General features: G+C 38.4%; 1 protein-coding gene across 3 annotated transcripts; it reads right to left on the reverse strand.

Annotated features, from left to right (window-relative positions):
• Nucleotides 1-732: 732 nt before the first annotated feature.
• On the reverse strand, nt 733-27,901 carry pax8 (paired box 8). Of its 3 annotated transcripts, none has more exons than XM_088355673.1 (12): nt 27,802-27,901; nt 25,388-25,605; nt 21,580-21,721; nt 18,846-19,043; nt 17,532-17,608; nt 17,335-17,460; nt 13,718-13,893; nt 10,540-10,660; nt 10,189-10,416; nt 8,236-8,337; nt 4,577-4,663; nt 733-1,097 (listed from the first exon to the last, which is right to left on the reverse strand). In XM_088355673.1, exons 2-12 carry the CDS (start codon nt 25,407-25,409, stop codon nt 1,027-1,029), a joined length of 1,350 nt encoding a protein of 449 aa, XP_088211799.1. In that variant the 5' UTR covers nt 25,410-25,605; nt 27,802-27,901; the 3' UTR covers nt 733-1,026. The 3 variants fall into 3 exon arrangements, with proteins under 3 accessions (XP_088211799.1, XP_088211798.1, XP_088211800.1); XM_088355672.1 differs by having other exon boundaries at nt 21,580-21,745; XM_088355674.1 differs by lacking the exon at nt 10,189-10,416 and having other exon boundaries at nt 21,580-21,745.

Genomic DNA, 27,901 nt, shown 5'->3' on the forward strand with positions numbered 1-27,901 from the left:
GAAATCGTGGAAGCTGATGGGGCACATGATCTTTTGAGAAAATATTCTCCATTTTCCTCCTCCTAGTGTGTTAGATGAAAAATAAGAGGTTGCCAAGTGCTCAAACTTGACCCTGAGTGAAAGCCAGATTCACATGACTCCCCTCACTTAGGATGTCATCGCAACATGGTGTTTTTAGAAGCCTTTTTGAGTTTTTTTTCCCGGAAATTGGCTTACGAAGCCGATAGGGCACATGATCTTTTGAGAAAATATTCTGACCTCCATTTTCCTCCTCCGAGTGTGCAAAATGAAAAATAAGAGGTTGCAAAGTGCTCAAACTCGCCCCGAGTGTAAGCCAGATTCACATGACTCGCCTCACTTAAGATGTTTTTGAGTTTTGGTTTTTTTTTTTCATGCAAAATCCGTACTTTTGGTCATTTTCAACAGGGAATTTTTCTGTACCGAAAATCTGTTCCATTCTCAGTGTAAAGTGTCTCCATATTCATGAAAAAATTACCCAGTAGTCCCTGGCGATAATCACCCCATGAAACACACAACCACACGAGAGCTCACCTTTTCCATGCTTTAATTAAAAATAATTCTTTAGAAATTCCTTATGTACAGTCCATCTGCAATAATAATAATAACTGTTGAATGAATACAAAATAGTCATAATCCTGTTTCTGCTTTTTCCCTCCTCATTACTACAACATCATTAACATTATGTACATCACATGAACAAATAATCCCCCCCCCATGTAATCCGTAAGCAGACAACTAAAGAACAGGAAAAAAACATTGTCATCAGAAGAGAAATCCAACCATAAAGGAAAAATGAGCATAGTTCGTTTTTCAAGATGTTGCATATCCTTTTTTTTTGTCTTTGGCCAGAAAACAAATTAGTGAGAAAACTTAAGGCTGCAGATGTGTAAACGCGCTGGAGTTACCCTGGGTCGCTCGGATCGGAATAAATAACGGCTCCCCCGGTAACGCCCCTTCCCCAAATACCGGAACAGGTCGCTGGTTTTGCAGGAAGTCTGCGAAAGACTAGAGGTGGTCGTAGGCGGCGGCCGAGGGCGGGGCGCTGCGAGAGGCTGTGCTGTAATAATAGGGAGTACCTGGCAGGGGGGCACAAATAGAGAAGAAATCCAGTTATGGTGGGGTCCAATCTTCCCTGTAATTTTCCTTAGGGGTCTGAGCGTTCACACAAAGTCGGTGAGCAACGCTTGAAACAACAGTGAGCAACGGCAATCCCAAGTGTGGCAACTAAGTCATTATCAAACCAAAACTTGACATGAAGTTACATTTTGCGGAGTTTGGGGCAATGCAAAATGATTTTTCTCTTTTGAATGAATTGACTCATGTACTATTGCAAAGGTTGCACGGCCGACGTTGTTTGTTCTTACAATTCTTTCGCAAGATATCCATTTCTTTTTGTTTCCTGGTATATTTTGTCGCATAATATTAACATTTTTGGGGCCTATTGAGTCGGTTGTAAGATACAGAACTGTACTTAATCACATTTTTTAGGGGAAGTACAATTTTGGCAACAAGATTCACTTGATATCATTGGAAAATATTTGAATGCAACATAAACTTTTTCTTCTTTTTCCCTGTTTTTTTCTGCTTTTTTATAAATTCCTTTAAAAAAAAAATCTCATTGTGTTTATTTTTTCCGAGCTGTTAGCTTTTTCTTTTTTGTTCTCTATTTACTTTTTCCCTACGTTTCTTTCTTTTCTTTTTTTCTGGCTTTTTCCAAAATTTTTCCTTCTTTTTTTCTCTTCCTTTTGTTTCTATTTTTCTCAGCTTTTCAATACTTTTTCATTTTGGTATTTTTTTCTTTTTTGTTCTATTCCTCTCTTCCTTTAAGTCATTTTGTGCATCATTTTACATATTTGGTCATGTTGGGATGAAAGAAGCAAAAACAACCCGAAGAGCCGTTTGGGACCCGAAAGAGTCGGTTCCTTTCAGGGAGCCGAGCCGAAGAAGCCGGTTCCCCGACAAACTCTACTAACTTTACTCAACTTCGTTCTCATTCGACTCAACTTCAAAATACCGCTTTTAGGACACAACGTCAGGGGAACCCGTGTATTTTTACCTCCATGCACTGTAACTTTGACTTAAGTCGCTTCTTAATTAGTAATTTTGAGCCCTGATTTTTGTGCGCTGGCTAGATTTTCTTGTGCGCTAAGAATGTGCGAGCAGTGCGCAATTGCGCTCGCGCGCAGCTTAGAGGAAACTCTGGTGGGGTCTTTTCTGGTTTCCCTTCAATGCTGATTTTATAATTTCATTATTAAAGAATGGCTGCCACTAAAAAGATATATTCGCCGTCTAGCCGCCTTAACTGCTTTGAACTCGCAGCATTGTTCATGTGCAGGGAGCATGCGATGATCTCATGTTGCTGGAAACGGTTCAGATAGCAGCACAACGGCGTAAACTTTATTTCTTAACTTCTCGAGTTGTAGAAAAAATGCACAGGAACCCAACTATCGTACCGCATTTTCCGGACTATAATTTGCCTTTTTTTTCCAAATTTTTTTTCATGTATCTGCTTTTTCCTTTTTATGTTTTTTTTTTGGGTTGGTGCGATTTATAGTCCTGAAAATACGATCAATTAAGAATATGATTTTCAGTTAATCCTTGGGATTTTTAATTGTAATCATGCTCTTTGTTATTTAAGTCAAGTCATGTTTATTTGTTTGGCCCTTAATCACAAAGAGTCTCAAAGGGCTGCACAGACCACAGACTATTATGACACCATCACCTGATCTAAAACTTCCATGAGGGCAAGAAAAAACTCAAAAACCTTAGCCCGCACATGAGGTAATCTACCTTCTCGAATGACCAGGCTATATATCTGTCCATCCATTTTCTGCACCGGTTATCCTCAGTAGGGCTGCGGGGGTGCTAGAGCCATCTTTGGGCAGTGGGCAGGGGACACCCTGAACTGGTTGCCAGCCAGTCACCGGGCACACTTACATACCTAGGGACAATTTGGACCAGCCTATTAACAAAGACCCTGTAGTTGTATATCTTTCTCTCTGTTTCTGTCTCTGTCTTTTTACTTTCTTTTGTTCCCTTCCTTTTTTCCTTTCATCTCTTTTCTCTGTCGCTCTCTTGCTTTCCCCTTCTCTCTTTCTTCTCCTCTCTTTTCTCCTCTCTTTCTTTTCTCTATTTGGATTTCTTTCTTTCCCTGTCTCACTATTTCTATTTTATGTTTTGTTCCTCACATTCTCTCTCTCCCTTTCTCTTTTCTCTCTCGCTCTCTCTTTCTCCCTTTCTCTCTTTGTCCCACCCAGTCTTCCTCTCTCCCTCTCTTTCTCTTATTTCTTTCTCTCTCTTTTTCTTTCTCTCCAATCTACTGGTCTGGCCCCGTAAAGAATGTTTGTTCTATCGTGTGGCCCCCGAGTTCAAATGAGTTTGACACCCTTGCTTTAGGACTCCTTGTGATTAAGGGCCAAACAAATAAATATGACTTGACTTGAAAATGGTGATATATGATTTTCTGGTCTTATTAGCATTATTATATGTGCGTATACATATATATTATAAAAGGCCTAGTTAAAATGTTTTACTTAAATGTATGAATATTAATACATAATAACGAAGAAATACATGGTAATCATTGTTTTGGTTCATTTATTTTTATAAAATTTCATTTTAATAATATTTTTAGTATGTTTTTTCTTTAATTCTTACTTCCCCAACTGCTGGAATTTAAGGGGAAAAAAATCTAAATCATTTGTCAAATTGGCCTGATTTTCCTGCTGATTTAAGATTTCTTTTCTCACTTTTACACAAAATGCTTATTTTTAAGGGGCAAAACATACGAAATGATGTAAAATGTGTACTACAGGTTCAGTTACTCTTAAAAGAAACTTTAAAAAAATAACACTATGCATCAAATAAATTGTCGAATTTCTGATTTTAACGCCTTTAAATGACTTTAACACAATAGTGCGTGATTTTAGAGGGTGTAAATTCGATCCAGGTTTAGTTCTTTTTTTTTTTAAAACTACAGTATTTATTTGTGTACAATGCACACCCCTCCTTTTTGCCTAAAAGTCAAATTTAAATTTGTTTTCTTTCAAACTCCGAATTTTAAGCGACTCATGATGGAAATCATTTCTTGACAACATCAACTATGAACACAATAGCAACACAAAATTTACATTGTATGTATCTAGTGTCCGAGTCTGATTCATCATCAGGTATCGTTTCCCTGGTGGTGCTTTTTTTGCGTTTACCTCTTTCAGGGTGATTTTCTGTTTTCTCCATTCTCTGTTTTACAAAAATAGTGTGATCATGAGATAAAAACCTAATGCCTTTTCGTATGTATGTCACTGCAGTTTTTTTGATTAGGACTTGGCACCCTCATTCCCGCAACCCGGGTTCCAATCCCTTTGAATCTAATGATTTGCGATTGTGGTCAGCGATATTTTTCAACTGATCAATCATGGCACAAATACAGTAAACTAATTTCTCTTATACGTAAAAATAAAATGAGTGTTACGCGAATAAAGAGAATTGTAAGACTATCTTGCATGACCGCTGCCTCTTTTTACTTCTTTAAACGAATAGCTAGCATTTTTCTCACCCAGTATGCTGGAGTTGGTGAACCTCCAGGCTTCACTGTAGGAGGCATAGGCCGAGTGGCTGTAGGATTGAGCGGGGTAGTCGGCACCTTGGGGGTTAAAAAACAAAACAAAAACACATTAACGGGTTAGGCCTGAGGTCCCCAAACTTGAGGGCCACCGTCTCTAATGAGGGGCCACGGTCAGTTTGTAACTGTAGGAGTGCCTAAAGCCACAATACAAATCACCCTTTTGGATTATCCCAGGAATAAAAGTCAGAAAATAAATAATAACTGTTGAAATAACCAAGGAATATAAACCATAGAGTATTGGACCACTGGTAGTATAGATCAGTGTTTCTCAACTGGCGGGTCTAGGGCCTTTTCCTTGGCAACATCATGCTAAGAAGACGAAACATCTGAGGGTCAACTACAGCGCGTTTGCAGAGGGACCACATCTCATTTTATTGTTATTTTGGTTGTTTTTTCCCCCTTTTTTTCTGCACTGATTACAGAGTCACAAAAAAGTTGGTCATCGGGGGGAAAAAAGGAGTAAAACGGTGACAAAAACTAGTCGAAAAAGAAAACGATTGTGAAATATGAAAACGATGTAAGAGAACGCCACAATCAAATCACCCTTTTGTATTATTCGCAGAACAAAAGTCAGAAAATGATTAATAACTGCGCGATCTCCGCTACCTGTTTAGTCAATCAGCGCAAGTGCGAAGGGACCACATCTCATTTTATCGTTATTTTGGGGTTTTTTTTTCCCCCTTTTTTCTGCACTGAATACTGAGTCACAAAAAAAGTTGGTCATTTGGGGGGAAAAAAGAGTTAAACGGTGACAAAAACAATGTAGTCGAAAAAGAAAACGATTATGAAATATGAAAATGGTCTGCCATTGATCGGCTCTTCGAAGGTCTAGTAAATGGTTTAACCCTTGGGGTTATAAATTACTAGTATTATGACCATGGAATGTCATTTAATCTTTTATTTCCAATGAATCTAAATGTTCAGGGGGACCTTAGCTACACATATATATGCTTTTTATGCCGTCCGTAGAGTTCTTTTTATCATTTTTGTTTGAAGATAACTCATCAAAAAGACAATATGCAAAAAATTTTTTTAAAAAGTTCTTTTTTTTTAGTTGCGCCGCTACTTCGCAGATTTTCACTTATCGCGGGTGGTTTTGGTCCCCATTAACCGCGATAACCGAGGTCCCACTGTATTCTATTCTATTCTATTCTATTCTAGTCTAGTCTAGTCTAGTTGTAAGAGTTCGGTCTGTGATCGAATCCTGTTACAACCTAAAAAGCGCAGGAGCTCCTGTATAGAGATGCTCGCCAAAATGCTCAGCGGAATGGGCCAAATGTGGAAGCGGGCCGTAGTTTGAGGACCACCGGGTGACCGGGTGCTCATTCAGCTCATCATTCACCAGCGGTTTAGCCGAGCCTGTAAACCATTAATCGCCTACCACTTCTTTCATCCCCTCCCGGTTTTTTTAAAACATTCCAATATCTAATTGGTAATTACGTGGACTGGGACGAACCCTCATGAATCCTCCGGTCCTAAAGACCCCCACCCACCCTCCTCCGCAAGGTAATTGTGTATCAAGGCTCCCTCTCTGAGAACAGCGGCAGAAAAATAATAAATCAGACCCTCTCATTTCGCGCTTGGAAGGGCAGACTTCAAATAAAAATGTAAAAAAAAAAAAAAGAAGCCAGGCACAAACACACAGCGGCATCTATCTCCACACTCATACAGGACAAAGACCACCCTCCTGGGGCCCCCCGGTTCCCAAGGCGATGTGTGGTCAGAGGTGTTTGATGGGTGGGGGTAGCGGGCAGCAGGGTGGAACCCCCTTCTAGGCGGTTCCTTGTACCCCCTGGGCTCGCGTACACACCAATAACAACACACGCAGACGCACCAACGACACCTACTTTTCAAGTCGACTCATTAACTGGAGTCAAGACCGTGTTGCTAACGGCTGCTTTTCCTCAACACCCCCCCACAGGGGTGGGCACACTGTTTGAGTCGTGGGACGCGTCGAGCGCCCCCAAAAAATAATCGATTTTCTTCCAATCTGCCCATAAGAGTCCATTCCGTTACCACGGCGATACATGGCAAAACAATAGAACGCCCCCAAAAAAATGATACATATTCTTTGTATCTGCCGATAAGAGTCCTTATTCCGTTACCACGGCGATACATAGCAAAACAAAAGAACACCCGAAAAAATGATACATATTCTTTGTATCTGCCGATAAGTCTCCATTCCGTTACCACGGCGATACATGACAAAACAAAAGAACGCCCCAAAAAATGATACATATTCTTTGTATCTGCCGATAAGAGTCTCCATTCCGTTGCCACGGCGATACATGACAAAACAAAAGAACGCCCCAAAAAATGATACATTTTCTTTGTATCTGCCGATAAGAGTCTCCATTCCGTTGCCACGGCGATACATGACAAAACAAAAGAACGCCCGAAAATGATACATATTCCTTGTATCTGCCGATAAGAGTCTCCATTCCGTTACCACGGCGATACATGGCAAAACAAAAGAACGTTTCGGACGATTCTATTTTATAAATCTTATGTATTTGTATTCGTATTTGTTCGTGTATATTGTATAACTTCATCATGCTTTTTTAAGTTCTCGCTAACATTTATCTCTGGTACTGTTAATCTAAATAGTGGGATACGGAGATGAAATCAAATGTGTTTTCGTTTGTCTTTCTATATTGTTTTTCTCTTTCTCACCCTCTCGTTCTCTTTTTCCCCTTTTTTAACTCTATTTTTCTTTCTCTCTTTCCTGTTTTTTTCTTTCACTCTCTTTATATCTCTCTTCTCTCTGTCTCTATTTTTCTATCCCTCTCTTTTATTTGTCTTTTTTCTATTCCTCCTTTGTTCTCTCTTTTTCTTGTCTGTCTTTCTATCTCTGTCTCCTTATCTTTTTCTTCTTCGCTATTTCTGTCTTTGTCTCTGTCTGTCTTTGTCTCTCTCGCTCTCTCTCTCTCTTTAGATATTTTTTCTCTATTGCTTCTCTCTTTTTCCTCTGTGTCTCTTTCCCTCTCTCTCTTTTTTCATTGTTTTCTTTCTCTCTCCCATTTTATCCCTATTTTTTCTTTCTCTCTTTTTTCCATGCACATTCGTCTTCTCTCTCTCTGTCTCTTTCTCTCTTTTCTCTCTCTCAGTCTCTTTCTTCTCTATTTCTTTCTCGGTCTCTTTCTTCTCTATTCCTTTCTCTTTTTTAGCTCTTCTCTCTCTCTTCTCTTTCTCTCCTGTCCCTCTCACTTTCTCGGTCTCTTCCCCTCTCTATTGCTTTTTCTTTCTTCATCTCTCTCATCCCTTCCATTTTCTCTCTATTTTTTTCTTTCTTTTTTCTGTTTCCCTTTTCTTGTGTCTTTTTTTTCTCCTTCTCCTCTTTCTCTTTCTCTTTCCTCTCTGTGTCTCTTTTTCTAATTTTTTTAACTCTTTTTTCACTTTCTCTATCTTGTTACTTCTTTTTCTTTCTTCATTCCTTTTTTCTCTCTCCTATTTTCTTTCTTTCTCTCTCTCCCTTTACTTTGTTCTCCTTAATCTACTAGTCAGGCCCCTGTGAGAGTTTTTTTTTTCTTCTATCATGTGACCCCCGAGCTCAAATGGGTTTGACACCCCCGCACTATGGGGATTCTTACCTGCGACCACACCGGCGATTGCCGAGGTGGAATATCCCGACTGGGCCGTAGACGGGATGTGGGGCGGGTAACCGGGCAACGTGGAGCTCACCATATCTCGCCCTGAAAACAAGCACGGACACAATACTATATTTTGAGAAATACTTGTCAGAATTGAATTCAGTTATTTATGACCCAATTGTAATGCTAGCTAGAAATCAAAATTCCTAGACAATCACAATGACCCATCACTGGTGAGCTATTAACCATTCCGCCAGCTGCTCAGGTGTTTAGGGGGCTATTTGAAACCTGAGGAGGACCCCAGTTCTTAGTTTTGAAATCATTCTTATTTTATTAAATGGATCCAAATTGTGGGATCACTCTTTTATTCATTTTGTTAACCCAAAATTGGTTCATTTTGACCCAAACTGTTTTTATGTGTCTCCAAATCATTCTCAACGTCTTTACTGTCCTGTAAAAAAATGCAGCCCGTGGCTCTAAATATTGGTCGTAGTACCTCACAGTTATAGGTTTACCAACACAATAACCCAAGCCAATTGGGTACCCCAAAAAACTGAATACAACCCAACTTTGCCTGAAAAGAAAAACAGTCGTATTTCTTGATTAAAAAAAAACTAGAAAAAAATATCCTCGTGTCATAAGGAGCAGGTGTGAGACTACATAACCCAAAATGTATTTTAAGTTTATCACTACTATCGTTTATAAAGCGATTTGGGTCCCAAAGCATCAGACACGCTACTTTTTTCAATTGGACCCAAATTTTCCCAAAAAATTAAACCTATAAAAGGTATTCTTGTCATAGATAGCAGTGTATGAGTTGCCCAGTACATGGTGGACTACATAACTCACTGTATAATATGTTTTGCACAACAATAATTTATAACCCAATTTGGGTTCAAAGGGGTTATACATGCTATTTGTTTCATTTCCACCCAACTTTCCATGAAAATGAAACTTGGAAAAACTAATCTTAATATGAACGGCAACAAAGGAGTTAACCTGCATAACCCAATCTTTTTTTTTAGGTTTATCCCCAAAGTAGTTGATAACCCAATATTGGTCCAAAAGCATCATACATGCTACTTGTTTCATTCTAACCCAACTTTCCATGAAAAGTAAGCTAAAAAAATATTCTCGTCATAAACAGCAGTGAATGAGTTAATCATGACCCAAACAGTATTTTAGATTTATAGCCTTCATTATTGATAGCCCAATTTGTGTCCATGCTACTTTTATAAATCTGACCCAATTCTCCATTAAAAGTAAACCTAGAAAAAATGAATATCTCGTCATATGTAAATAGCAGTGAATGAGTTAATCATGACCCAAACAGTATTTTAGATTAACAGCCTTCATTATTGATAGCCCAATTTGTGTCCAAAAGTGGCGTACATGCTACTTGTATCAATTCGACTCAATTCTCCATAAAAAGTAAACCAAGAAAATTGGATATCTCGTCATAAATAGCAGAGAATTAATTGATCATGAATTTTTGGTTAATCACTTTGATTTTTGATAACCCAATTTGGGTCCAAAAGTTGTGTACATACTACTCTTTTCAATTTGAACTAACATTGCATAAGAAGTAGACCTACACAAATGAATCTCTTTTCATAAATATCAGTGAACGACTTAATCACGACCCAATTTGTGTTTTAGGTTTATAACCACAATTATTGATAACCTAATTTGGGTCCAAAAGCATCATACATGCTACTTGTTTCATTTTGACCCAACATTTCATGAAAAATTGAAGTAAAATTATTTTTAAATAAACCGGACTTTGTTATGAATAAACCCACAAAAATTGGGTGAGTAGCAAGTCAGCCCATTTTTGACCCAATTTATGTTGTCTCAACTGGACACATAACTGCAATCCATATGAATGAATGAATAAATGCATGAATGATTAAATTCATGAATGAATAGATAAGCAGCAGGGGTGGGCGGTACCTGAGATGACCGACTGTCCGCCATACGCAGGTGCATGATGGGAAAATGAGTTGAAAGAGTTGTGGAAATGGTTGCTAGCTCTTCCACAGCTAGCGTTCATAGAAACGGGTTTTTGCAGCTCTACGAAAGCCAAGTTGGGCGTGGCCATGTTAGGAGAGGCGGGGCTTGTGCTGGTGACCTCCGGGGACATTTCCTGCTTCAGGCAGAGGGGCAAGGACTGGAGGGGGTCTGGACGGGGTCAGGACGGGAGGGGGGGGTGTTGAATGGAAAACCGAAAAGTGAAAAAATGACGGCGGCAAACCCAAAACTGAGGCCATCGTGGGTATGGAAAAGTGGGCGGGGTCGTCTTACCGGGCACCATTGCGTAGCTTTGATGCGCCGTCAGGTTTCGTCCAATGGGGGAGCTTGTTGTTGACAGGCCCGCTTTGGCCTCGTCCAGGCTGCCGCTGATGAGCGACAACGGGTACAAAGTCTGAGGGACAAGCGTTAGCCGTTAGCTTGCGCCGCGGAAACGAATAAAAACTCAATTTTTGTCATATTTTAACATTTTTGGCAGAGGTGGGCAAACTACGGTCCGCGGGCCACATGCCTGCCAAATGAAAATGGTCAAAATATAATGATTATATATACAGTGGAACCTCGCTAGTTCGCAGGTTCAGAGCTTCGCGGGTCTAAAAAAAATACCTTCCGAATAAAAGCATTTATTGACTTGACGCCATTGAGCGCGAGCTAATGTCAACTGAGGACACGGTGTGGACACTCTTATTGCGAAGGGGAGGGGGAGGCCCTGTCACAATGCTTAGTCATGGTGAGTTACTGCTTCGCTCAGCCCCCACTCCTTTAACTCCTCCCACCTCACCCCCTTCTTATGTGGCGCTCAGTTTATCATGTGGGAACTCGGCGACGTAAATATATTCTCTTCTGTCACATTTCATCTCAAGTTTGACTTTTTTATACCAAAAGCGAGCGGTTGTTTGTACTACCTAAACACGGCTAATCGTGTGTGGTTTCGTGTATTTGTTGTAAAAGCCGTTCGATGCCGCTAGCTAAAGTATGTTGTTATTGTCAGAAGGTAGCTCTTTCACTTTCATTTCCATTGTTATAACATGAATTTCTCTCTCTCTCTCTCTCTCTCTCTATGTCTCTTTCCCTCTGTCTCTTTTTTAATCATCTTTTCTTTTTCTCTCTCTAATTTTATCTATTTTTTGCTTTCTCTCTTTTTTCCATGTCCATTTGGCTTTTCTCTCTTTGCCTCACTCTTTCTCTTCTCTCTCTCTCTCTCTCTCTCTCTCTCTCTCTCTCTCTCTCTCTCCCCATATTCTATATGGTGTACTGTATACAGGGGGGTATACTGTATACCTGTATACGTTTTTTAAGCATTTTTGAAGGGGCGCCGCTACTTCGCGGATTTTCAGTTTTCACGGGTGGTCTCGGTCCCCATTAACCGTGATAACCGAGGGATTACTGTATATGTACATATTTATATATAGAGGGAATGTTTTCCCGTTCAGGTACTGTGAACCTGGAACTTTTCGTATTCGAGACATTTGTAAGCAGAGGGAACACTGCAAATTGTATATATGCAAAAAATGAAAGAAAAGCCTGATCCCCGCTTCAAACAACAGGCCCTATTCTATTTGCCACCACTTCTGCACGACAAATAAATCATCTCAGAACATTTTCATCTACGTTGCATACATACTACGAACACTACTCATTTCAAAGACATTTAATCCTACTTGGGTTGTGGTGATGCTGGAGGCCATTCCAGCTATCTTCGGGCAGTGGGCACGGGAAACCCTGAACTGGTTGCCAGCCAGTCTCAGGGCACACTTAGACAAAAAACTCACTTGCTCATTCACACCTGACATGCATGTTTTTGAAATGTGGGAGGAAACCCACGCAGGCACGGGAAGAGCATGCAAACTCCAAACAAGAAGGCCGCGGTATCAGGTCTTGAACCATAGACCTCTGCACTGTGGGGCTGTGTGCTTACCACCTATCCGCCATGCTACCTGACAATTAACCTACAGTATCACGCTAATTTACAAAGCTTCTGGTCCATACATTACCGTTGGAACCACCATACCTTTATACAATCCTTGCTTTGCATCCATTCGCAGATCCTCACATTTAGAACAATCCGCTCAGCACACTTATTGCCTTGCACCCTTCACCCGCCCTCTTCACATCCTCCTCCGAACCACCCCCTGCTGCCGCAAGCTGGTGTGCCGGCTCCTCCCATGGGCGTGCCAATGAAAGCCCCCACGTGGGGTCCACCCCCTCGCCTCGATGTCTGGAGAAACTCGAAACAACACCGAGCGTTTATCAAAACAATGCCGGACGATCAAAATTGCCCAGCCAAAACAAAACATTCCGAATTTGGAACAGGGTGACCTGAAGCCCACTCAGTGAAAATCTTCATTGCACTCGATAAATGTAACTTGTATTTAATTGTATGAAATCCTTTATAGTAAAATGTATAAAATCCCTCAAAACCCAAATACTTCAAACCGTCTACCCCCTGCAACTTTACACCATTCAACAAAATCTCTAATCCACCTACCTTACCAACTGTCGACCACCTCATTACTATACCTACTCCTTCTCTATTACACTCAATAAAACTCCATTACCAAAGCTCTAAGTCCTTTCAGTGTCAGCCACCAAAGCAGTGTCATCAGCACTTCTTACTTTTGTCTTTCTATATTGTTTTTCTCTTTCTCACCCTCTTTTTCTCGTTATACTCTTTTTTAACTCTTATTCTGTCTCTCTCTTAATGTCTCTCTTTCTTATCTCTGTCTCTCTATCTATTTTTCTATCTCTTTTTTGTCTTTTTTGTATTCCTCCTTTTTTGTCTCTTTTTCTCGTCTGTCTTTCTATCTCTGTCTCCTTTTCTTCTTCTTTCTCACTATTTCTCTTTCTGTCTCTCTTTGTCTCTGTCTTTCTCTTCAGATATTTTCTCTCTCTTGCTTCTCTCTCTGTCACTCTTTTTCTCTCTTTGTCTCTTACCCTGTGTCTCTCTTTTTCAATCCTTTTTTTCTTTTTTTCTCTCCCATTTTATCTCATTTTATTTCTCTTTTTTCCATGTCCATTTGTCTTCTCTCTTTGACTCTCTCTTTGACTCTCTCTTTCTCTCTCTTTTCTCGTTATCTATTTCTTCTCTCTTTCTTTTTTGTAGCTCTTTTCTCTCGTTCTCTTCCCTTTCTCTCCTGTCCACTCTCACCTTTTCTGTCTCTTTTCCTTCATCGCTCTTTCTTTCTTCCTCTCTCTCTTCCCTTCCTTTTTCTCTCTATTTTTTTCTTTTTTTTCTGTTTCCCTTTTCTTATGTCTTTTTTTCTCTTTCTCTGTCTCTTTCCTCTCTGTGTCTCTCTTTTTCTAATCTTTTAGCAAGTCAGCCCAATTTTGACCCAATTTATTTACCTTCACACAAGCTCTACTATCTTCATCCAAGCTTTGAACAGCGGGCAGATTGAAATCATCCAAATTCGAATCAAGAATATCCCGAATATTCTGGTCCCGTCCTCACCTGTTCGGTTTTGCTGGCGGAAGCGGGACCCGCGAAGGAGTCGGGAGGGTAGTGTGAACGCTCAAAACCGCAGTCCAAATGCTGGGAGAAGTGGTCCAATCGCATACTTTTCCTGGGGATGGCTCCGCCCCCGCTGCCCTGCGAGTCCACACTGTGCCGGCAGCTGTCCTGGTCGCCTGAAGACCAGAAGGAGAGGTTCAGGACCAGTTCTCCCAAAGTGGGTTCCTATGGGGTTCTCACAAAACTGTTTAACAATGTTCTGGAACAGGGTTGGAAAAACTTTGGATCGTGGGTCACTTTGGGTCAAAGAATTCGGCCAAGGGACCGGTCCCGGAGACCGGTCCCGGAGACCGGTCCTGGAGACCCATCCAGTTTTTCTCATTTGTGAAGAAATAAATAGAAAATTTGTTGTAATACTGTCCTGTTTTTGTAGCGTTTCCTTTATAGTGTTTCCTTTATAGTGTTTTTGTAGTATTGCTGTAGTATTTTTGTTATATTTATGTAGTGATTTGTAATATGTCAGTAAGTATTATGCTGAATTTTGGTAGTAGTATTTTTTTAGTATTTCTGCAGTAGTCTTTTTTTCAGTATTTCTGTAGTAGTATTTCTTTATTATAATTTATGTACTATACTATTGCTGTGTTTTGTAGTATTTTTGTAGTAATCTAGTATTTCTGTGGTCTTTTTATTACATTTTTGTTGTCTTTTTGCAGTAGTATTAGGTAATATGGTGGTATGTTCGCATTTGTGTTGTAGTTCTTTAGCAATTGTGTAGTTTTACTGTAGTACTACATTTGTTTTATTTCTGGAAAAGTGTTTTGTAGTATTTCTGTATTATTTTCATTGTAGAATTTTGTAATATTTCTTCAATATTTCTAAAGTATCTTTGTAAAATCATTTTTGTATTTTTCGGTGGAAATATTTTTCTATAAACATATTTTTCTAGTATTTATGTCAACGTATTTTGCAGTATTTCTGTAGTAGTATTTCTTCAGTACGATTTATGTACTATAGTATTTCTGTGGTAGCATTTTTGTAGTAATTAAGTATTTGTGTGGTCTTTCTATTCTATTTTTGTAGTTTTTCTGTAGTAGTATTAAGTAATATGGTAGTATTGTTGCATTCATGTAGTAGTTCTTTAGCAATTGTGTAGTTTTACGGTAGTAGTACATTTATTTTATTTCTGTAAAAGTGTTGTGTAGTATTACTGTAGTATTTTCATGGAAGTATTTTTGTAATATTTCAGTAATATTTTTGAAGTATTTCTGTAAAAGTATTTTGCTGTATTTCTGTAGTAATATCCTCTGGTAGTCTTTTTGCAGTATTTCTGTAGTAGTATTTATTTAGTATAATTTATGTACTATAGTATTGCTGTGGTAGTATTTTGTAGTAATTAAGTATTTGTGTGGTCTTTCTATTCTGTTGTTGAAGTCTTTTTTTAGTAGTATCAGGTAATATGGTAGTATTGTTGCATTTATGTAGAAGTTCTTTAGCAATTGTGTAGTTTTACTGTAGTAGTACATTTATTTTATTTCTGTAAAAGTGTTGTGTAGTATTACTGTAGTATTTTCATGGAAGTATTTTTGTAATCTTTCAGTAATATTTTTGAAGTATTTCTGTAAAAGTATTTTGCTGTATTTCTGTAGTAGAATCCTCTAGTATTTCTGTAGTTGTCTTTTTGCAGTATTTCTGTAGTAGTATTTATTTAGTATAATTTTTGTACTATAGTATTGCTGTGGTAGTATTTTTGTAGTAATTAAGTGTTTGTGTGGTCTGTCTATTCTGTTGTTGAAGTCTTTTTTTAGTAGTATTAGGTAATATGGTAGTATTGTTGCATTTATGTAGTAGTTCTTTAGCAATTGTGTAGTTTTACTGTAGTAGTACATTTATTTCTGTTAAAGTGTTGTGTAGTATTTCTGTAGTATTTTCATGGAAGTATTTTTGTAATATTTATTAATTGCTGTGGTAGCATTTTTGTAGTATTGTAGTGATTTAATATTTCAGTGGTCTTTTTACTCTGTTTTTGTAGTCTTCCTGTAGTAGTATTTGGTAATATGGTAGTATTGTCACATTTATGTAGTAGTTCTTTAGCAATTGTGTAGTTTAGTTTTACCGTAGTAGTACATTTGTTTTATTTCTGTAAATGTTTTTTGTAATATTTCTGTAATATTTCTGAAGTATTTTGGTAATACTTCTGAAGTATTTCCATGATATTTCTAAAGTATCTCTGTAAAATCATTTTTGTATTATTTCGGTAGAAGTATTTTTATAATATTTCTATAAACGTATTTTTGTAGCATTTATGGAGTAGTATTTTTTTTAGTATTTCTGTAGCTGCATTTTAAAATCAGAATTTATGTATTATAGTATTGCTGTAATAGTATTTTTGGAGTACTTTAGTAGTATATTATTTTCCGTAGCAGTACTTTTGTAGTGTTCCTGTTGTAACATTTTTGTAATCTTTCCGTTGCAGTATTTTTGTAGTCTTTCTGTATTTTTTGGGAGTATTTCTGTAGTAGTGTTTTTGTATTATAGTATAACTGTATAAGTATTTCTGGAGTATTTACTTTAGTTGTATATTTTGTTCCGTAGCAGTACTTTTGTAGTGTTCCTGTTTTAATACTTTTGTAGTCGTTCTATAATATGTCTTTGTAGTATTCCTGTATTTTTTGGAGTACCAGTATTTCTGTAGAAGTGTTTTTGTATTATAGTATAACTGTATAAGTATTTTTTCAGTATTTACATAGTATTTTTTTTCCTTTTTAGAATGAAAGCAAAATAAGATATTAAGTCCCTGAATCCGATCACTATAATTTATACTTAGCTTTATAGTACAGGGTTGGGTAGGGTTACTTTAACTTGATTACTTTCAATTACTTATGGATTACTCCAATACCAAATATTCTTAAAAATGAAGTTAAAGTAACCCTACCCAACCCTGGTTCTGGAGTATTATTTTTGTGGTATTTCCACAGTAGAATTTCTGTAATATATCCGTAGTATTTTTCTTGTGATATTTCTTTAGCAATACATTTGTATTATAGTATGACTGAAGTGGTATATTAGTAGTATTTCTGCAGAAGTATTTATGAAGCATTTCCATAAACAATTTTTTGTAGTATTTTTGTAGTATTACTGTTGTTTTATTTTTGTATTGCATCTGCAGAAGTATTATTGTAGTAATTGTATAATAGTATTTGTCTAATATTACTGTAGTTCTATTGAGCAGTAGTTCTGGACCGGGTTGGGTAGGGTTACTTTAACTTGATTACTTTCAATTACTTTTGGATGACTCCAATACCAAATATGCTAGGTTTAGGGTTAGCAAGCTGTTTGGATTTCTTTTCATTTTGTTTCTGTCGCATTTGATGTTCGTTTTATCCGGAGATCAAAGAGATCAAAGCCAGAAGAGAAAGCCTACCACGTGTTGTGAGTCATCATTTTATTCATATTTAGTTTCTTTTGTCTTTTATTAGCACATTTGGTATTGGAGTAATCCAAAAGTCATTGAAAGTAATCCAGTTAAAGTAACCCTACCCAACCCTGGTTATATATATAGAGAGCGGCATGTGCTGCGGCACCTCCTGATGTCAGAATGCGCACGACGGCTTCCTTACTATCATCGTGGCTCCTCTTGCCCTCGTTTCCTGGTTGGCCAATCCCGAGGAGGCCGCTGATGGAGTAGGTGGAGCCTAAAGAGTCAGAGTGCGGAGACTCAGGAGGGGTGACGGCCGAACTGGGAACTTGGAGAAGGGAAAAACTTCTGTTTCTCGGAACCAAATACAAAAAACCGTCGCCATTCTCCCAGACTTACTCAAGGCGGTTCCGGGACTTAGGCATTTATTGTCCAGGGGAAGATTGAAAGGTTGCTGGACTTTGGTTCGAATGATCCTGTGCGAGAGAAAAATGTTTTTGTCATTTTTCTAATAATAAAAGAAATGCGAATACCAAGAAATAGTATTATATACCGTAAATTCCGGACTATAGAGCGCACCTGATTATAAGCCGCACCCACCACATTTTAAGAGGAAAACCGATTTTGTACATACACAAGCCGCACCTGTATAGAAGCCGCATGCGCCCACATTTAATCATGTAACACAAACACAAAATTAACCCAAACCCGACTTCAAGTCCCGCGATAGAAACTGAATGTCCTTCATTAAAGTCCACGGTCCAAAAATCACAGCTGGCAAAGTGAACGGAAAATGATACCGGTACTTAAGGTTAGATGCAGACCTGCAGAGTCCGGGTCCCGTTGAAAGTAATCCAAGGAAAAAAGTGTATATTTCCAAAGGTAAGGGTGGGAAAAATATATCGGATGAACACATTTACTCACGCAACTCCTTTTTCTTTAATTGCCTTTTACCCCCTCTTCTTTCCTTGTCTGTCCCCCACCTTTAGCGGTCCCCACTTAAACTCGGCACCCCGCGTTTGTTCCGCCCCTCATTTTTCGTTCACCCGTGCAAAACATATCAGAATAAGTGTCTAAAATAAATACAAATAAATACATTACAAAAATATACAGTTGCAAATACATATTATACATGGTTACACAAGAAAGTCGGTACACCGAGAGAGTTTTCAAAGCTTTAATAATAATAATATAGCTTTGACAGGGCAGTTAGTGGTAGCAACACTCGAGCGCCGCTAGCGGCTGTTAGAAAAATGACATAAATTGGCCGCATCACTGAATAAGCCGCAGGGTTGAAAGTTAGGGGAAAAAAAGTAACGGCTTATAGTCCGGAATTTACGGTATATAGTCATTAAATATAATGCGATTAATCCAAAAAATTGCATTACAGATTAAAAACAAGGAAAAACAAGTTATAAAAATGGATTAAAATGAAGAAATGAAATATAATACAATGGTTTGTATCAAAAATAACCAGCTGGTTGGTCTTGGGGGTAGGGCGACGGCCCGTGACTGGGCGGTCGATGGTTCGAACCTCGACCGTGTCATACCTAAGACTTACATATCGATACCTATTGTCTTCCCACTTAGCGCTCGACATTGAAATTAAGGGGATGGCTCACCTAACGACTCCCAACTCACATCGGTTTGGTTGAGCCTGGGGGCTGGGAATCCCCTCCTTTATATTAGTCGGGACCAGATGGGCGGTCTCACCTGTTAATGGAGCTGACGCTGGGCACGGTGTCTCCGTCGCACACGGCCTCGGCGAGGAGTCGATCCCGGATCTCCCAAGCGAACATGGTCGGGTTTTGCCTCTTGTATTCTGCGATCTTGTCCACGACTTTGGGCGTGGCAACTTTGGGCTTGGAGCCGCCGATCACGCCCGGTTTTATGCTTCCGGTCTCGTAGTAACTGTGGGTGGGGCGAAACACTCTACGTAAACGAACCCGGGTCTCATTTAGAAAACTGCGTAAGAATGATACCTATAAAGGTGGCGAATGGAGGAAACGCAGGAAGTGCATTCTGAAGGATTTTATACATTGGACTGTAAAGGATTTTATACGATTGAATATAAATTACATAAGATAATCAGCACATCCAAACGCAGAAAGGCCCTGATGACTCAGAAACGCTCGGTGTTGTTTTGAGTACCCCAGACATCGTGACTCTTCTACGAGATGGTGAAGCCCAGTGGGCTTCCTTGGCGCGCCCATGGGAGGAGTCGGCACGCCATTTTACGGGGAGAAGATGGCCAATAGGAGAAAGCTAGAGGACTTGAGAAAAAGGCTTCCCAGGGACTCCAACGTCACTAATTCGGATGTTTTCGATGGAGTACACTTAGTTAAATTTTTTAGGAAAATAAATCAGCCCCCATGTGGAAATGTCGGCTTCCTGTTTATCTTTTCCCTCGAGAAACGGGCGCGCATAAATTGTTGGGTGAATGTAGGTTGTTTGGTTAATGGAGTACGACAACTAATTTTGACATTTTGATCATTAATATCCACAACAGTGCGAACGAAAATTTCCCGATTTATAAAACGGTGAGCTCACTGTTTCTCTTATAAATCACAATCAAATCTAAAGTTTATGCCTATAAAAGGCCTAGGGGGGGCGCCCTTGATGACTATTCAAACGCAAAGACAGCTGAAGCAGAGAAAACAACCAAACAGCACAATTTTACACAATGAGTTGCCTCAGAGAGCCAGATCGTGACACATATAAACAAGAAGTGGCCCCTCCTTTTTTACGGTATTCGTCCAGAAAGGGTTTTCTTCATGCCACTCTTCCATAAAGGGCAGGTTTATACAGAGTATGAGTAATAGTTGTTTTGTGCATAGATAGTCCCACCTCAGCTGCCTGGAGGTGATCCTATGTGATAATGACGCTCTTGGTTGCTTCTTTGATTAGTTTTCTACTCATCTGGGCTAAAAGGTTAGATAGACATCAAGTTCTTAATTGGTTTGGAGTTGTTTTATGCTCCCTCCATTTTGATAGCATTGCTAGGACAGGGAGATGTGTATATGTTGCAAACAATGTTCATTCTTTTTCACGTGTTTTTTTCTACTTTTTTTTTTTTAAATTCCTTTAAAAAACATCTCATTGTGTTTATTTTTTCCTGGCTGTTCCTTTTTTTCATTTTGTTCTCTATTTACTTTTTTCCTTTGTTTCTTTCTTTTCTTTTTTTCTGGATTTTTTCTAAAATTTTCCTTCTTCTTTTCTCTCCTTTTGTTTCTTTTTTTCTCAGCTTTTCACTACTTTTTCGTTTTTGTATTTTTGTATTTTTTGTTCTATTCCCCCCTTCCTTTAAGTCATGTTGCGCATCATTTTACATAATATTTGGTCATGTGCAGCACGGCGCCGCAGTGGTTAGCGCATGTGCGGCACAGTTCATGTCTTGGGAACCTCCTGCGTGGGTTCGAATCCAGCTCCAGACTTCCTGTGCGGAGTTTGTATGTTCTCCCCGTGCTTGCGTGGGTTTCCTCCGGGCACTCCGGTTTCCTCCCACATTCCATAAACATGCATTTCAGGTGAATTGGCCGGTCCAAATTGTCCCTAGGTGTGAATGAGCGAGCGAGTTGTCTGTCCCAGTGTGCCCTGCGATTGGCTGGCAACCAGTTCAGGGTGTCCCCTGCCCACTGCCCGATGATTGCTGGGATGGGCTCCAGCCTCCCCGCGACCCTACTGAGGATAAGCGGTGTAGCTAATGAGATGAGATGAGATTTGGTCATGTTGGGATGAAAGAAGCAAAAACAACCTGAAGAGCCGTTTAGGACCCGAAAGAGCCAGTTCCTTTTGCTGAGCCGAGCCGAAGAAGCCGGTTCTCGAAAAACTCTACTGACTTTACTCAACTTCGTTCGACTTCGACATTGACTTCAAAATACCGCATTTAGAACACAGCGTCAGGGCAACCCTTGTATTTTTACCTTCATGCACCGTAACTTTGACTTAATTTGCTTCTTAATTAGCAATTTTGAGCCCTGATTTTTGTGAGCTGGCTAGATTTTCCTGTGCGCTGAGAATGTGCGCGCAGCTTAGAGGGAACATTGGTTGCAAATATTTGTATCTTTTCCTCAACTTTAGACCTGCCTGGTGTGGTCTCTGTACTTCATAATGCTGTCTCTGTAGGTGCATTTAAAGTGAGACTTAACAAGACACAGGTGCACTCTGTTTCTCACTGTGAGTCATTTAGGTTGACGTTGGATCATTCATAAGCTGTATTTGTATACTTTTTCCTTTTTTTTCCGTTTTAAATTTAAAATGTTGAAACAATTTGATTCCACTTCCCGAGTGTGTCTCACGTGTTGTTTATTCTCGGAAAATATTTTCCGTTCGAAGCCCGAACTGTGGCGATGTGACAAACTGTCAATGGGGAGAGGGGATGGGGGGGTCAATACTTTTGCTAGGTACCGTATTATCGCGCATCGAGAAGAAATTTTTGGTGACTGACCGTCCGAGGATCTTGCTGACGCATCCGTGGCTGACTCGTAGTTGTCTGGAGATGTCGCAGGGTCGGACCCCCTGGTGGGCCATGTCCACGATGCGTTGCCGGATCACTTCCGGAAGCGGACGTCCGTTTACAAACATTCCGCCTAGTTGGTTAAGACCCCCATGGCCTGGGGGGGAAGGGGCATTCAACATTTATTAATGTCAAGGAAAGCAAGGGATGAGTCAAGCTAAAGATGTGTTGTTTTTTTTTTTTTTATAAAATGCCGTCACGTCCCCCCTCGGAAGAAGAACTCCTCTCGCGTCCCCCTCCTAAGAAGTCTGTCTCCACATCTGGGTTCATTGTTTTTTCATGGGGTCACTTGAGGGTCTGCCCCACTTTGTATCTACACTTCATACTCAGGGTTGGTTAGGGTTACTTTAACTGGATTACTTTCAATTACTTTTGGATTACTCCAATACCAAATACGCTAATAAAAGACAAAAGAAACTAGAGATTTGAGATTTCAAAGAGATCAAAGCCAGGAGAGAAAGCTTACCACGTTTTGTGAATCATCATTTTATTCAGATTTAGTTTCTTTTGTCTTTTATTAGCATATTTGGTATTGGAGTAATTCAAAAGTAATTGAAAGTAATCCAGTTAAAGTAACCCTACCCAACCCTGTTCATACTCAATGCTAATACAATGAGCTATATGAACTGTGTAGAGCAAGGGGTGCCGAAAAGGCGGCCCGCGGGCCGAATCAGGCTCTTTGAGGGATTTAATCTGGCCCACGAGACAATGCTCGAAGAAGCGCAAGAGAGAATTGAGCTGCAGATTGAAATATATCCACTTGCCAAAGGCAGGTGCCTCTCACAAATGCTGTACTTGTATTTCTTTCTTTTTTATCTCTCTCTCTCTCTCACTCTCACTGACTGTTCCACCCTTTTCTCTCAATCTCTATCCCTCTCTCTTTCACTGTTTTTTTCTTTTTACCTTTTCTCTCCCTCTTTCTCCATTGCTTTCCTCTTCTCTCTTTCTCCCCTTCTCTCTTTCTTTCCTTGTCTTTTCTCTCCTTCCCTCTTTCTCTTTGGATTTATTTATTTCTTTCTCTTTCTTTCTCCCTCTCTCATTATTTCTCTTTTTATATATTTTGCTTCCGCTCTCCTCTCTCTCTCTCTCTCTCTCACTCCCTTTCTCTCTTTCTCTCTCTTTCTGTCTTTCTCAGTTTCTCTTTTTTCATTTCTCTATTCCTCTATTTCACTTTTTTTCTCTCTTTTCCTTCACACCCTTTTCCCTCTCTTTCTTTCTTTCTCTCTCTTTTTCTCTTTTTCTCTCTGTTTCCCTTTGTCTCTCAATTTCCCTCATCCTCTTTTTGTCTCTCTTTCTCTCCATTTTCTTTCCAACCTTTCCCCTCTCTCTTTTCTGTTTCTCAATGTCTCTCTCTCTGTCTCTCTCTGTCTCTGTCTCTCTCTGCTTCTCTCTCTCTGTCTCTATCTCTGTCTCTCTCTATCTCTGTCTCTCTCTCTGTCTCTCTCTATCTGTGTCTCTCTCTCTGTCTCTATCTCTTTCTCTCTCTCTGTCTCTCTCTTTCTCTGTTTCTCTCTCTTTCTTGCTCTCTCTCTCTCTTTTTCTCTCTCTCGCTTTCTCTGTTTCTCTCTCTTTCTTTCTCTCTCTCTGTCTCTCTCTATCTCTCTATCTCTGTCTCTCTGTCTCTTTGTCTCTCTGTCTCTCAGTATCTTCTCTTTTTCTCTCTGTCTCTGTCTCTCTCTCTCTCTCTCTCTTTCTCTCTCTTTCTCTCTCTTTCTCTCTTTCTCTCTCTCTCTCTTTCTCTCTCTTTCTCTCTCTTTCTCTCTCTCTCTCTCTCTCTCTCTCTCTCTCTCTCTCTCTCTCTCTCTCTCTCTCTCTCTCTCTCTCTCTCTCTCTCTCTCTCTCTCTCTCTCTCTCTCTCTCTCTCTCTCTCTCTCTCACTCTCTCTCTCTCTCTCTCTCTCTCTCTCTCTCTCTCTCTCTCTCTCATTTAACCCATTTAGTCGCATTTCGTCTTTTTCCAACTCTCATTTCCACTTCAAACGCTTCCTCGGATTGGGGAGTGTTTTCTGCAGGGGCAGATAGAGGAGGGGGACAGGGGGGGGGGGTCTTTTGGGGAGTAAAATATAGGGAGGGAAGGGATTGGAGAGGGTGGGGGGTGGGGGCGGTCTCCATTATCGCTGCCAGTCGAGTGTGGAAAGAAAAAAAAAATCTCTCCGTTAAGCTTCATCAACCTGCAGGATATTAAAGTCGAACTCCCCCCAATATTCCAACCTTCCCCCCTGTCTCAAATCGTGGGTGGGAGTGGGCGTGTCCGCGCATGCGCACCAGCGGTAAAACAATTCGTCCCCACAAATTGTTTTATTAATTAATCGTCAACGTCTTGTAGAACAATCATAATTTATCTATAATTTTAAAGCGAGTCATTGAATTTTTTAATGGAATATCAATATCACGTTACGGTTTTATAGAAAACTGGTGTTTTATACATATTTTTTTGCGACAATTCGCTATTTATGTTGACCCCTTTTATTTAATATAATATAATATAATATACTCTAACATAAATCGATATTTCGGCCTGTTAAATGACTTATTCGTTTTCCTAAACCGCTCAAAAATTATAAGATTAGAATTGGGATTTTTGGTATCATTAGATTAGACTATTATCGTTTATGGATTCTCGTTTTTTCGATATCGATCGTTGATAGATTAATTGACATCGGATTGAAATGTGTGTAATTAAAGTTATTGAGATTGAATAATTCAAACTGAATAACTTTATGTAATGCATTTAAGTTAACATCTCATCAAGACAGGTAAAAAAAATAATATGATTTATATTTTATTTTTGAGGATATAGTATGCATTCATTTTAGCTTAATAAACTTGATTTATTTACAGTTTTTAAGCAATACGTTCAAATTTTTATTGCACAGTAACGCATTTTAATTGGTATTAAGTCAAGTCTTTTTTATTTTTATTTAAATGCAAAATTATGAGTTGAATCTATTTACATAAAAAATAAAATAAACAAAACTGCAGAGTAAAAACAGTGTAAGGCAATCCCTCGTATTTTTTTCCGCATTCTGATTGGCCAGAATTATTTCTAATGCCGCTTAAAACAACTTAAAATGTACATCCCTTAAATGCTTATCGTACAATAACGTGAATAAAATGAAGTATATTATATAATAATAAAAAATGAATACTAGTATATACAACAATCCCTTAAATGTTGTTCTGCATTCTGATTGGATAAACAAGTCTTACAGGAAGTAGTTGTTTATATAGAAATAAGAATAAAGTACAGTAAACGGTACTTTTATTTGTTTAAATAATTATTGGACGTTTAAAAGGATTTTAATGATATGATAATATTATTATTTTATGATTATTGTTATTACCATTTACCATTTGATTAAGAATGATAATAGTAAAAATAAAAACGGTTCCCAGTAGTTCTTTGTCGAAAAAGTATTTAAAAAACTACAGTAAAACAATATCTTTATTTGTTTAAATAATTTGGGGGCATTTAAAAGTTTTTTTTTTTCAACAATTGTAAAAAATAATCGTTATTTGTGGAAGCCGAAAAACAAATATCTTTTAACGTAAAATGCGAAACATTTACTGAATCAAATATCAAACAGCTGTAATAAAACAGTTGGCTAAAAAATAAATCACTCTCTTTTACTAAATGTGTTCAATTAAAAGTGTAAAGATGAAAATGCCTCGGTGTTGAATTGAGCAATACTTTTCGGTGCCGCTAGAGGGAGCATTAGAAGGCAGAGTGGCCTATTTACCTCTCGTGCTGGCAGTGGACATGTCCCTGAGACGGGTCTCCGCGCGTGCCCACCAGCCAAATGGCGAGAGGCTCTCGTCCTCCACACTGTCCCTTTTATTTCGCTGTTTTTTACACTTCTCGGCGACAGCGTCTTCTTCTTCTTCTTCTCCTTTTTCTTCTTCTTCTTCTTACAGTCCGTACGGCTGACCCGCCTTAACGGGCATGGCCTGTCCTATTCTGTGGCATCAGAAATCTCGATTTACTTTATTTTTTTTTAGCTGTTTCTAAGAACAAATAACAAAAAAGTACATACTTTCTTAATTTTTAACAATTGCTTCTTACGCTAGCGTTCGTGATAGAGTGTACAATTCAATTCGGCTGAATTTTGCAACAGTTTTGCCACAATTTAGATGACATTTCATCGATGACGGTGATATTTATTTTAGGATATTCAAAAAATGAAATACCTTTCATACGATGAAGCGTAAGATTGCTATTAGGCTACAATGCTAACACATTGTGTGCGTGAATTTAACAATTAAACCAAAATACTAATTCTGGACTTACGAAATATTAAAAGAAATAACACGTTAGCTAACTGCTAAATGCTAATGCCATTAACAAGGCTCTTTAAACAGGCACTTTGTTTACTTAAATATTCATTTACAACAACACCGGGTATATATACCTTTTTGCATGTACATATTTTATTTCTTTTTATTATTGTATCCTAGTTTTAAACTTCCTGTATCAATTTTTAAATGGTCTGTGGTCTGCATTTCTATAGCGCTTTTCAAGTCAATGAAGACCTCCCAAAGCGCTTTACAATGTGCTTCACACTTACCCATTCACACACACACTCACACACCAATAGCGGCCATGCAGCCATGCAAGGCGCCGACCTGCTTATCGGGGGCATTAAGGATTCAGTGTCTTGCCCAAGGACACTTATATAAAACAGAGGAGCCGGGAATCAAACCTGCAACCTCTTGATCCCGAGACGAGCGAAATAAGATGAAACATGTTTGACTTTTTTAGATAAAACAAAAACTACGAGCATCGCAGCGTCAGAAACACTCCAATGCCTTGAAATGGTTCAGTCCATTTGATTCCGAGCAGCGCTTTCGATGTTCAGTTTTGCAGTACTACTGCAGTTCTAATTTGTTTTGAGTATTTTTGTAGAATGCAATCACATTTTTGTCGTATGTATTTAAACAGTAGTTTAATTTGTATAGTACTTTGCAGTATTTCTGCGATTGTATTTTTGTAGTATTAAAGTAGTTATATTTTTGGGTTTGTTTTTTTGTAGTATTTCCCTAATATAATCTAGTATATAGGTAGTTATTTTTTTAACACCGGAGTAGTGAATAAAATCTAATTTGCATTTTTATGTCAATGCAAATAGAGAAAATCTTGAATCTTAACGAGAGGAGGTTAGATTATTTTTTATAAATCCCATGGTGATTAAAGCATGTTTTTTTTAATATAAAACTGGTGATATATATTTATATACGTTGTTTAAATAAATATTTCTTGCATCAATTCACTATTTGTGCTGATCCACCTGATTATGATGGTCAAGGAAATCACTCGATATTTAGGCCTATTACAATAAAAACAAATTTATTATCTAAAATATAGTTAAATTATAAACAATATATTTTTATTATCATTGCATTATTTTTGTGAGGGAAAATCAGTTGTTTTAACTGATATTTTTGCCGTGGAAATTTACTTTTCTATGTAATTGCGTATAAAAACCGTTTTAGGTATGCTTTAAAAAATAATATGTTAATCTATTTTGTTAAATATAGAAGTATTACCGCTAAAATACACAAAAACAATTTAAACAATTATTGGGTTAAAAAAACGATTATATATGAGATGCTAGAGATTCTTCGCACCCTCGTAAATTTAAGAAATAAAATCCGTAAAATCCAGTTTAAGAATAATTCAATTTTTCCTCCTAATACTTTGAAAAGTATTTTGGGTTATTCTATTGAGTAAATATAAAACTAATACTGCTAAAACACACAACATGTTTTTTAAAATTAGTTAAAGTAAAAGCATGTATTTATCTTAGCTTTATAAACTTAAATTATAATTTATTTGCGGGTTGAAGTGATTATTAATCACATTTTATTACACCGTAACGCATTAGATGATATTAATCTCGATTTAAGTACAAAAATATAAGTTAAATTGATGATAGTTTGCATTCCGCAAATAAAATGACCCGGATGTTAATGAAAAAACAATGATATATAACATATACTATATTATCTTCTTATTTAACCATTATTACCAGTTAGTAACATAGTAAACACAATTATGAAATAAAGCTTCCACGCGTGACTCTTACGCCACGCAATTCGCAATTCACGCCTCTTAAAAAGAAAATATTTTTCACGAATGACTATCAAACTTTCTTACCCTTTTTCCTTCACGCGAGAAAAAAAAATCCGTGTCGGAATCTTGCGTGATCGTATCCAAACGCGGGAAAGAAGCGGCATGTGCGTGTTCTGCGTCCCGC

This window comes from Urocampus carinirostris, chromosome 16, assembly GCF_059441175.1.
Source record: "Urocampus carinirostris isolate Australia breed hairy pipefish chromosome 16, RoL_Ucar_1.0, whole genome shotgun sequence".
Classification (NCBI taxonomy): domain Eukaryota; kingdom Metazoa; phylum Chordata; class Actinopteri; order Syngnathiformes; family Syngnathidae; genus Urocampus; species Urocampus carinirostris.